Genomic DNA, 12,891 nt, shown 5'->3' on the forward strand with positions numbered 1-12,891 from the left:
CCTTCCTCTCTGTAAAAAATCAATAAAAATATATTTTAAAAAAATGAGAAGCCATAACTTTAATCTGACATTATATATAATCATATGGTGTCTTCTGGCATCATTCTCAAATGCTTGAAAATTGAGAAGCCCTTTGAAAATTTTCAGCAAAGGTTTAACTCCACTGAATAGAATTAACCCATTTGCTTATCATTTTATTTTTTTAATCCTCACAGGAGGATATGGTTTTTTGTTTGTTTGTTTTAGAGAGAGAGAGACAGAGGGAGCAAGACGGAGGGGGTCGGAGAGAAAGAAAAATATCAATGTGAGAGAGAGACATTGATCGGTTGCCTCCCATATGAGCCCCCAAAACTGCAGCCTGGGTACATCCCCTGACTGGGAATTGATCCGGGTGCATGAGATGATGCTCCAACCAATTGAGCCACACTGGCCAGGGCCACTTGCTTATCTTTTACTTAAACCACTATTCACAATAATTTATGGTTATTATATTGTTTTGCATTTTAAAATACTATTTCTTGCCCAGCTGGTATGGCTCAATGGTTGAGTGTCTACCTATGAATCAAGAGGTCACAGTTCAATTCCCAGTCAGGGCACATACCTTGGTTGCGGGCTTGATCCCTAGTAGGGGACGTGCAGGAGGCAGCTGATCAATGATTCTCATCACTGATGCTTCTATCTATCTCTGTGTCTCCCATACTCTCTGAAATCAGTAAAAACATTTTTTTAAAAAAGGTTATAAAATAATGTTTCTTTGGTGTATTTTTTATAATTTTTTATTTCAAATATACTATGGATTTAAATAGCATTTGTGCATTAAATAATCTTGTGAAATTAAACCAGAAAATAAACCCAACATTTTGTTGTTTTAGAAAATACAATTCCAAACCTACTTGCAAATAATTTTGATCTGTAGCCCACTTGTAAACTGGATATTTCATTTATATTATTCTATGAACTATTATATATTCATCAAAATTATATTTGGTGCTACTTTGAATATGTATTGTTAATATTGCCATTTAAAATAAGGCCTTCTAGCCCTGACCGGTTTGGCTCAGTGGATAGAGTGTCGGCCTGCGGACTGAAGGGTCCCAGGTTCGATTCTGGTCACGAGCATATACCTTGGTTGTGGGCACATCCCCAGTAGGAGCTGTGCACGAGGCAGCTGATTGATACTTATCTCTCATCGATGTTTCTAACTCTCTATCCCTCTCCCTTCCTCTCTGTAAAAAATCAATAAAATATATTTTTTTAAAAAAGAAAATAAAAATAAGGCTTTCTGCAATTTTCTAAATGTGTCACCCTTAGTGTTAGAAACAGTATGGCAATATACACTGAGTAGCCAGATTATTATAACCAGCCATATTATTATGACCACCATCAGTACAATGAAGTGAATTAGTTATGCAAATAATAATAATAAAACCTTGAGAGTATTTGCTTAGGAAGTTTTCAATATTCAGTATTTTTGGAAGTGTCAATGCAGTACTGATGGGGTGGTCATAATCTGGCCACTCAGTGTATGTCACAGTGATTTTTCCGTTAGTCTTCCCCTTTTGACGCTGGTAATTTAAGGTCACATAGAGAAAAACCATAAAACATACTAGAATTCTGCTATGCCCGGTGTAGATATGGTGAGAACTTAGATTTTATTTGTGCCATTTCTATATTGCTTTTTCTTGGATTTGAGGGAAGATTTCATACTGTGAACCATCTGTCTTACAACCCTATAAAGCCTATCATAGCATCATAATTATATTTGGAGAAAAAATTGTGCAGCCTTCTTAAAAGATGTTCATTATTTTTTATTAGTGGAATTTATTCTTAAATCATAATTTCCAACATATTTGCCTTTTCTGTTTGTAGCACAGTCTTTTAGAATATTTATATTCTTTTGTGAAAATAGAAATTACTGCCTAGCTGATTTGGCTCTGTGGATAGAGCATCGGCCTGTGGACTGAAGGGTCCCAGGTTCGATTCCAGTCAAGGGCACATGCTTGGGTTGCAGGGTCCATCCCCAGTAGGGGGTGTGCAGGAGGCAGCCAAACAATGATTCCCCTCATCATTGATGTTTCTCTCTATCTCTCCCTCTCTCCTTTCTATCTGAAATCAATAAAAATATATTAAAAAAGAAAAGAAATTACCACTGCATAAAGTCAAGGCAGCTAAAACCATTTCCTTTTATTTATCCAAAGCAAAATAATGGAAGAAGCATACATGAGCTTCTTTTGGGCCTTATATGAAAACAGTGATATAATTGTCTGTAAAGAAAACAAAAAACCTAACATACTTGACTAGTCTATAACATTCATGTAATCATTATGACTTTTTTAAAAAATAGGAAAATCACTCAGCTCTATGTAATTGGTAAATTAAGAGGAAACTAAATGTGTTTGTGATAACTCATTATGATAAACTTTAAAATTCTCTAATTCTTCTATTACCGTATTTGCCGGCGTATAAGACGATTTTTCGGCTGTGAAAAATATGCCTCCAAGTGGGGGGTCGTTTTATACGCCGGGTACACTTCAGATAGACTGCCCATAGTGCTTGCCCCGTGCCATAGTGGCCTCCCGATGCCCGCCCACTTCATTCCACATACCGTTCAGGCATCAGCAGCGCTGCTGGGTGTATGCTCGGCTGTTATGCGATTTTGCTGTTATGCGATTTTACCACACTTGCAAAATCGCACATAGCCGACCATACACCCAGTATGATAGCGCAAAATCGCGAATCGCGATACCATACTGGGTGTATGGTTGGCTGTGTGCGATTTTGCGAGTGTGGTAAATTCGGGTTACCGTATATTTCTTTACATATGCATTGAAGATTCGCGATTTTGCGCTATCATGGTGCCTGTTAGAATGTTGACGAGCTCGCACTTGCGCACTAGTGAGGTCCCAGGGAGATGCTGATGCAAGGGTGGACCAGACTGCTATAGTGACAGGGCGGGCAACCAGGGAGCAGGGACCAATCAAATCAGGCTTTGTATACAGCCAACAGCCAACCACAATACTGCCCCATTGTACAGTACAGCAGAGAAAATGTCGACCAGTCAAACCCCTATCATCCCTATCATGGCACCAAGATGTCGTTGATGAACTTTTAATATCAGATGATGAAGAGGCGTTTGAAGGCTTTTAAGGTGAAACTGTCACGCCAGCAAACTTGCTAGGGACTTGCCCGGCACTTGCTCTCTCCCTCTATTTGTTATCTTACTTCTATCATTGACAGTCCCTCTAGGTTGTGGGCTGCTTGCCTGTGTTCCTGAGAAGCATCTACGGTACCAGTCTATAGAGTGTGTTTTCTTTAGTGAATTACCGGTATGTTTACCGGTAATAAACTTGCACTGTTTTATGTATATGTTTGATTACATACAGCCTTGTGACAGTTTTCCTGCATGTCATAAGCATTTGAATATAAATTAAAATGTTAAAATCAAATCTGATACTGTTTTACCTTTTATTTGGTGTGTGGAAGGTGTGCGGAAGAGGGGGTAGTCTTATACGGCGAGTATATAACAAACTCTGTATTTTGAGTGGAAATGTTAGGGGGTCGTCTTATACGCCCAGTCGTCTTATACGCCGGCAAATACGGTAACTAACGAGTTTTGTCAAATATTGCTCTGGAGGTAACCACAAACTCTATTTGTTTTAGTGATCTGGCTTTCATTAGCATTATATTATTTCCTAATATTGGGAGAGGGTTTTGGTCCTTTAAAAAAGCAGAATTATGTAATTTTTTAAAAGTATAACTTCTAGGAAAATGTTCTCTTATTGTTCAAAAGTTTTCACTTAGAAGACTTATCCTGTAGACAGAGTAGGCAGGTAGCCTTGGACCCAAAGTTTTCATTTTCATTTTTTTAAAAATCCGAAGTAATAATATGTGTACATGTATATGGTAATGATTCTATGTGGGATTATATTTGTATTTATGCCAATATGGTCATAAAAGTATAATTTTTAATTTTTTTATGGAGAATTGCTAAAGTACTTAGGGTCTAGAAAAGTCATCATGCAGCCCTGCATTTTCCTTTTTCGAGACTTCTTAAGATACCTTCATTCCTCACTCGCATTTATTTTATTTTCTTATACGATGCTCTTGTCCGTACTTAATGTGCAACTGAGGGCTGTGCTTCTTGAACTATAACATAGCAAATTGCATAAATCATAAGTATCTATCTATGAAAAGCACCCAGCTGAAAAAGACATAGAAGTAACTTTTTGAATGGCATTGTAGCATTATGCCCTCAAGTTCAGAACAGAATGCTCTGTGCCTAGAATACTGTGATAGCTGCTAAACTAATCAGGACTTAATTGTTTAATTTAGGGTGCGTGTAATGTGCAAATAATAACACTCTGAATGTCTTCTCATTTTTTCTTAATAACTCTTTTCTGCTGTCAGAGTCAATGCTTGAATTATTTAATTAGAGAAATGTTTCTCCCACAGCTCGTTGCATTCTGTTTCTCATCATTTGGCTCATAACTGGAGGAAGGCACCACTTTTGGTTCTTGCCAAATCTGACTGCTGATGTGGGCTTCATTGACTCCTTCAGGCCTCTGTACACACATGAATATAAAGGACCAAAAGCAGACTTAAAGAAAGATGAAAAGTCTGAAACCAAAAAGCAGCAGAAGTCTGACAGTGAGGAAAAGTCAGACAGTGAGAAAAAGGAAGATGAGGAGGGGAAAGTAGGACCAGGAAATCATGGAACAGAAGGCTCAGGTGGAGAACGGCATTCTGACACAGACAGTGACAGGAGGGAAGATGACCGGTCCCAACACAGTAGTGGAAATGGGAATGATTTTGAAATGATCACAAAAGAGGAATTGGAACAACAAACAGATGGTGATTGTGAAGAGGAGGAAGAAGATGACAATGATGGAGAAACAACTAAATCTTTACATGAAAAATCATAATCTGTCTAATTTGGGGGACTAAAAAAGTGCAAGAGGTTGGATTTCTATGTTGGCTGATCATCATAATGCATACCTGACATTTGTAGCATTCTTTAAGTCCACTTACTGAAATGTATTTGACATCCTGGGACTATTCAGTCCTTCATTTCATAGAATACTATTATTGGTACAGTCAGAAGCCATTTATAAGTTTTATCTATTTGATCATTTTACAGTACATAGGTCTCATTAATTTTGATAGTTGTCAAAGGTGCACTTTCCACAATGACATTGAGATTAATGGCATTTTTGATAGTTGTATGGCTTTTTACTGTTAGACTAATCAAAATAATTAAATGAATAAAAAGAAACAACAAAATTTCAGATTATGTGCAGTTATGTAGCCATTTCACAGTTTCTTTGAGATGAAATGCTTAAACTCACTGTTTTTGACAGTTAACTTTTGTTGATTATAAAATTACATCAGGAAATTTCTAAGGTTCTGAGTTAACAGGGTTCAAAAGCATTCTGTGGAAACAAGCCAACTAGCATACTGAAACAGCACTTGTAGTTTAGCTACAAATCCTCCTTTTCCAGCTTAGGAAATCCAAACTGGTCTGTACGTCGGATTCAGAGAGGGGTATTCATCTCCAGAGAAAGCAAGCCCGTTGAGTGGGAGGGGATGAGTCGTCTTCCCGTTTCCTTGTCGTAAAGTAAATGTATTCTGTATATAATTTACAAATAAACATTTTATTTTAATTGTTACTTATTATTTAGACATTTTCCTAACACTTAAATTTGTAAAATTAAGACCATTTAAGGGTATGTTTTTAGAGAAATGGAAGTTCCAATAACCCGCAGAACATCTGTGATCTTTCTACAGCAGCTTCAAGTTTTGTGCCAACATTCCATGTATTTGAATGAGTTAAAACGATCCTTATTAAATAAGAACAGACTTAAATTAGCTGTTTGTACGCCTTAATGTTCAGTTTGATTTATCTTAAATCTCTACATTCTGAAGTGGGTACTGTATTATCAGACCTGGAGGCACTGCTATGAAAGATAATTCACTGTTCTAAAATATCAATTTAAAATAAAGAGCATACAAGAAAACATAAGAAAACCATTGGACTCTAATTGCTTTGAACTAGGTTTGCAGTTTGATTTTATATCTTGCATATTTAGTTAAAAATCTTTGGAAAAATCTTGAGTTTATTTATAAGCATAATCATTCCTTGGAGTTATACCCATAAACTGATAATGAATATTAAATTATTTTCCTTCAGTCACAGTGAGAGCATTTTGCTTTGTAGTTGAAATAGGTGGAGTCTGTAGGTCTTCATTTTTCTTTAGGCTGTTTCCCATCTAAGTGTTTAACTAAAGATATTCAATTTTTCTATTGTGAAAAAATATACTTTCTGTGAACTGACACATTTTATTACACACTAGAGGCCCGGTGCATGGATTTGTGCACCAGTGGGGTCCCTTGACTTGGCTTGCGGGGATCAGGCTGAAACTGGCTCTCTGACATCCCCTGAAGAGTCCCGGATTGCAAGAAGGTGCAGGCCATGCCGAGGGACCCCACAGGTGCACAATCGGGGCAGAGAAGGACCGCGGGAGGGCTACAGGGAGTGTCCGGCCTGTCTTGCCCAGTCCCGATTGACTGGACCCCAGCAGCATGCTAACCTGGTCGGAGCGTCTGCCCTCTGGTGGTCAGTGCACATCATAGTGACTGGTCAAACAGTCGAATGGTCAGACACTTAGCATATTAAGTTTTTATTATATAGGATAGCTTTATTGCTTTTTTTTTTTTTAGCTTTTTTGCTTCTTAATAGTACTTCTTGTAAGTGAGCAGAAGTGTGGCTGTTTGGTATTAATGCAACTCTACCAAGGCTGCAGTCATTTTAAAAGTTTTCTCCTAGTAAATATTCATTGATTTAAGTGTGGGGCGTTTTCTCCTCACATTTTGAGAGCTCTCCTGCATTATTTCCACAGTTAAAGAGATGCATAATTATAGCTCCTGAGCTTCTTAACCACCAGTAGCATTAATACCTATTTTGGGGTATGGTAATGGTATCAAAAGTGTTTTTCAGAAATAAAAATAACCTTTAACTACTATGACAATACTCAACATTTATCTTACAGCTCTCTATAATATATATATATGTATTACATCTCCTCTTAAAAACCTTTGTTGCATGACAGGAAAGTCAGCTTCTTATTGATGTTTATGTGTTCTTACAAAATGTTAGTACAATTTTTATAAATACCTGCTGGTCCCTGGGGGAACTATCATTCTTTGTTAGAAAGCAAGTTAGAAATTTCAGCTCAGTGTCTTACTATTTAAGGTTGTGTACTTTAAACAAACATAAAAATCAAAAGGCTGCCACTATTATATCCCTCAGCGTAGGTGGCTGTCTTTGTTGGCTAATATTAAATATTCTTATGCCAGAGCCTGGAGAACTGTTTATATTAGCCAATGAAATGGTGATTTAAAAAAAAGAACCTCAGGTTTGCCAAACTACTGAAAAGTCTGCGCATGAAGCTTCGGGATCATGTAGGATTGATTTATTGTGGAGTGAGTACATATAGGCCTAACTAAGCAGGATGGACTTCACCAACTGAGTCTACATAAGAATAGTGCATTTGTGACTGTTGTTAAAATTAATGTATTAAATAGATTGTTTTTCTTTTTATCTCTATTGATTTCTTTAGTTTGCAGTGGTGATGGTTTTTAATGTTTCCGCCCTTTCTGGTTTTACATAGTAAGTACCAATTAGCTGCCAACTATAGAAAAATCATCTTCTATCTTTTGTAAATTGAATTTTCTTTTAATCTTTATTAGGAACTGGAAAATAACAAGTACAGTTGGTTGTAATGATTAGTGGTAGTTTAGTTCTGTAAAGTCACCACCAAAATGCAATTAACAAATACTTCCCCAGGCTGTTGTTCTTTGAGCATCTGGTCACATTTTCATTAGCCAATAATACATAAACTTGTTTGAGGTGTCTTTCTGTTCCATTGATTTACTAATGTTGAGCTCATGGTCAATAGCACTATAACTTCATGCCTGAACAAAGATTATATAATTCATGTATTTTCTGCATAAGGCATATCACAGCCTTCATTCACTTAGAAATACTAGACAGCACTTCAGCACTACATGGAAGGGCCATTTTATAACAGCAAGATCATCAAAAATGCAAAAAAAAACACCACCACAAACACCCACACTAAATAGAGCTAAGGACATTGTTAAAATTATGAGAGCTGGAACAAGAAAAGGGTATGTCACCTTACCAACCTCAACTTGAGAACATAAGCATTGGACAAGTCAAATTTTTCACCACTACACATGACCATGAAAGCACACACAACATTTTAAAGAGTGGGCAAACTTGCAAATCCGAACCCACGAGTAATGAGAATCGACTCTACTTTATTATAAAGTTGTGACATATCTACAGAATAGAATTTATTGCTCAGTCATGCTCCAGTATTTCTGGAACATTGTAAATATTTGCTCTGAAAGTAAACACTTACTTCCTAATTGTGTGTGGCAGATAGTTTGCTTTTAGTTTTTGTTTCAACAGTATTTCAGTTCTTTGTTCATCCATTCAATAATACTGAGCACTTACCATGTGCCAGAATTTTACTAGGCATGGCCATGAATAAATAATACGGTTCTGCCCTTTTAGACCATCAAAGAGTGTAGTAAGTGCTATGGTGGGGATTTGCCAAATGTGCTGGGTATCTCTAAATCTCCAGCTCCTCTCTGTGCCCTGTCCCATGAGGCTGATGAATGAACCACAGCACCTTTGCCTTCTGACCTCTGGGTGGGTTTGGCCAAGGGATGACCAGAGGTCTGAGGACAGTCAGGATATTTATTCTTTAGCCTCTCACCCAGTGGGGCTGCATCAGCAGTCAGAGGTCACTACTTCCAAACTTCCCTTCACCACTTCCTGTTCTCTTCCCTTCTGGCCTGGGGATGATTCCAGCTCTACTGCTACTAGCATGGAGTTGCTGAAGCTCCTATGGCTCCCCTACCCCACATCTTTGTTTGTGTCTCCTCAAAGTATCTTAATATAAGAACCATCTGTTTCCTGTTAGAACCAAGGCCAATAAACCAAAGAACAGGAATTCCAATGAGTTGTTTATCTCTTTGACGGGTCATATCACCAAAATCACCACCTTCATTACAGAGCACGTCCTAAGAGTTTTGATAGCCAAAATCCCACTCTAGTGCATATCTATGTAGATAACTACAACAAAATTAATTTGTCTTCTTTGATAAGCCCTTAAGCCAATGTCTGTGGCATTTAGTTGGGAGTTTCTGAGTTGGTCTGCCCTTATAACATAGCCCAGAGACCCTTTGAACTTAAATCCAAGGGCTTTCCCATCCAGATAAACTGCTCTAGTGCATATCTATGTAGATAACTACACCAAAATTAATTTGTCTTAAATCCAAGGGCTTTCCCATCCAGATAAACTTTTCAGTGAGCTTTCTGTCATTTGGAACTGAAATATGACTGATTTATACAAGATAATAAGTATAAACAGTGACACAGAAGTACCTTTAGAGGTAATTGACTCAAAGCAGGGAAGCGCCATAATCAAATTTGCATCTTTGACTACACTAACCACATTAAAATGAGGAGCAAGTGTAGAGGAAAGAAGAATGATGAGGCTATTGACGTGGCCATCAAATTCTCTATTTCTGATTGTTCTTAGATTTACATATTCTAACCACAGCTCCCCTCTTAATGTTTTCAAATAATTTTAATTTTTTTTCTTATTACAACTCAAAATACTTAAAAGCAAAAATAAGGAAACAGAAAACCCCCAAACCTACCCTTCAGGAACAACCTCTGTCAAAACTCATATCTACACTAATAAAAGACAAAGATGCTAATTGACTGTACCTTCACTATGCCCATCAGCCAATCAGAGCAACTATATGCAAATTAACCCAACCAGGTGGCGGTTAATTTGCATATACCGGCTGGGAGCAAAGACTGAAAACAATGTGGAAGTGAAGCACTGCAGAAGGGAACTAAGTAGAGGTGGCAGAGACAGGAACGGAGCCAAGGCTGCAGAGGCGGGAAGCGGAAACCTGGGCGGCGGGGCGGGAGCGAAGCCCGCGGGTTTTGCTCCCTTCTCTGCTTCGCTCCAGCCACAGGAAGCCCTATTCTTGCAGGAATCTTCCTGCAACGGGATCTTCCTGCAGGGCCTGGGTGTGTGTGTGTGTGTGTGTGTGTGTGTGTGTGTGTGTGGCCTCCTAAACCCTTACATGTGTGACTGTGCACTCAATGAAGTGGGAAAAGGTATTACATAAATGGGATTATACCATATGTACCTTGCACTTGGAATATGAAAGAATTGATCTGGAAAAAGAACGTGCTCTGTGAAACCATAGTATAAGCATTTTGCAGAACAAATCATTGACCAGCTTATTATATTAAACTGGAGGCCTGGTGCACAGATTCACGCACTGGTGGGGGGTCCCTCAGCCTGGCCTGCGCCCTCTCGCAATCCAGGACCCCTCGGGGGATGTTGGAGAGCCAGTTTTGGCCCTATCCCTGCAGGCCCAATCCAGACAGGAGGGAGCCTGATCCTGTGCATTGAGCATCTGCCCCCTGGTGGTCAGTGCACATCATAGTGACTGGTCAAACAGTCGCTTTGGTTTTTATATACATAGACTAGAGGCCTGGTGGAAGAAATGTGTGCACTTGGGGGGGGGGATGGCGGGGCCCCTCAGTTCTGCCTACACCCTCTCACAGTCCAGGAGCCCTTGGGAGATGTCCGACTGACGGCTTAGGCCCACTTCCCATGGAGAGTGGGCCTAAACCGGCAGTCGGACATCCTTAGCACTACCGTGGAGGCAGGAGAGGCTTCCGCCACTGCCATGTGCTTGCCAGCCGTGAGCCCGGCTTCTGGCTGAGTGGCGCTCCCCCTGTGGGAGCTCACTGACCACCAGGGGGCAGTTCCTGCATTAAACAACTGCCCTCTGGTGGTCAGTGCACATTATAGCGACACTGCCCTCTGGTAGTCAGTGCACATTATAGCGACCAGTCATTCTGCGGTTTGGTCGATTTGCATATTAGCCTTTTATTATATAGGATAGAGGCCTGGTGCATGGGTGGGGGCTGGCCAGCCTGCCCTGATGGGGGCCCCCGTTTGGGGTGGGGCTGGCCAGGGCGAGGGGCCACGGGCAGTTTGTTGGCCAGCCCCACCCCTGATCAGGGTTGGGGTCCCTCTGGGGGGCGGGGCCAGGAGGAGCGAGGTGCGGCAGTTGTTCTGGTTATACTGGTCATTCTGGTCATTCTGCCATTTCGGTTGCTGGCCTTTTATTATATAGGATTGTATTTCTGCTCATCAACTTAAAGCTTCGAAATGTAAATTTATGTTAGCCCTAGGCTAAGAATATGCCAAATGCATATCACAGAGATTTCACATTACAGTGTGTTTGATAATCAACAGAAAAGGGGTTAGAAAAGGAAGATTTTATTATTAATATCCCCATATCTTCAAATGTACATCTTCAACCTCTTACAATAGTGGCACTTCCCACTGCAAAGGAAAAATAAAGATCACTGACAAGCAAATTAGTCTATAGCTGAGGAAAAGATCAATAAGTGTGTAGAAACTGGTCTGCATTTATACAGTCTCTATAATACCTGTCACACTTCATGGCTGTAAAGTGCTGTTGGAATGCTGCACAGAGTAACACATCATCTCTCCATCCCTATTCTCTAGCTGCATGTACTCTGCAAGATTTACAAGATTGATCTTTAATAAAAGAAGCCTCAGAGTTCTCCACTTCTCAATTCCCTATACCCTTTCTTCTACCTCCCCTTCCATCCTGCCTACCCCCAGTTTAGTCTCTTTCCAAAGGGTGGATTGCAAATTTGATTTCCTAAAACAGCATGCTGCAAGGACTCTGAGGATGTCTAGTGCTTCCCTCTGTCTCTAACCAAAGTGACTTATTAAATAGCAGCACTGGAGGGGAGCATGGAATGTTGTTTCAAAGTTTCCGTCAATGCGGAGCCACAGTTACAAACACAATTTCCCTAACAGGGGAACCAATTCCTGCGAAATAAGCTGAAGTTTTCAGCCCATTGCTACCTCACACTCTCCACCCCCCACCCCCCCACCCCACCCCCGTACATATTGAGAGGAGTGTGGTGATCAGTAAGGATGAAAGGAATGCCATTTACATTCACACATAGACCCCTGGGTGATTTTTCAAAAGGCAATTTCAGTTTTCCGCACACTCAGGAGGCAGGTCATCTGAAGAATCTTGAAACTGGGAGATTTGGTCCACCATCCCTTCTTTTCTTCATTCAGCCAACACTACCTGAGTCCCTACTGTGCACCAAACGACGACATACACACATGAGCAATCAGTCCTCACAGTGCCGGGTAGGAGCAAGCATCCAGCTCTTCCCACACAAGGAAAAAACATGATGCAGAAGGAGATCCGTCTACCCCAAGAGCTGCAGTCTCTGCCACCTGCAGGCCGCCACCCTGGCGGGAATACGGCAGCTGCAAAGCAGAGCCCTGTGTGCCATGGAGACCAAACTGGTGTGGTGGGGCTTTGAGAGAGATTATGAGGGAGAGACTGGGGAGGCGAGAAGACAGAGCACTCACCAACAAGCAAGGATTTTACCGCTGCCATCACTCCTCCCTGTTTCCTTTTTACCATCAACAAATAAAATTGGGGGAGAAACTAAGATGGCGGCAGAGATAAACACCGGGAAATTAATGCCGCGCACAACAATTGATTAATACCTCAGAGAAACAATACGGACTTCATCCAGAACCATAGGAAGCCTGGCTGACTGTAAACTCTACAACTATAAGGAAGGAAAGGCACACTGAGACCCGCAGAAGCTGCAGGAGAGAAGCGCAGAGGTACGGGGCTCTCGCTGGGCTTGCGCGCGCGTGCGGAAACGGGCTGGCACCCGAGGACGCGGCTGTCCTTTTGAAT

At 40.5% G+C, this 12,891-nt stretch overlaps 1 protein-coding gene across 1 annotated transcript in view; it reads left to right on the forward strand.

Moving 5' to 3' along the window:
- Positions 1-6,019, forward strand: part of SEC62 (SEC62 homolog, preprotein translocation factor) — a 30,336-nt gene extending 24,317 nt beyond the window's left edge. Inside the window, exon 8 of the mRNA XM_006764088.2 lies at positions 4,453-6,019. Within this exon, the coding sequence (XP_006764151.1) occupies positions 4,453-4,922 (470 nt within the window). The 3' untranslated portion in view covers positions 4,923-6,019. The remainder of the gene's footprint in view (positions 1-4,452) is intronic.
- Positions 6,020-12,891: the final 6,872 nt, after the last annotated feature.

The sequence above is a fragment of the Myotis davidii genome, unplaced genomic scaffold (assembly GCF_000327345.1).
Source record: "Myotis davidii unplaced genomic scaffold, ASM32734v1 scaffold115, whole genome shotgun sequence".
Classification (NCBI taxonomy): domain Eukaryota; kingdom Metazoa; phylum Chordata; class Mammalia; order Chiroptera; family Vespertilionidae; genus Myotis; species Myotis davidii.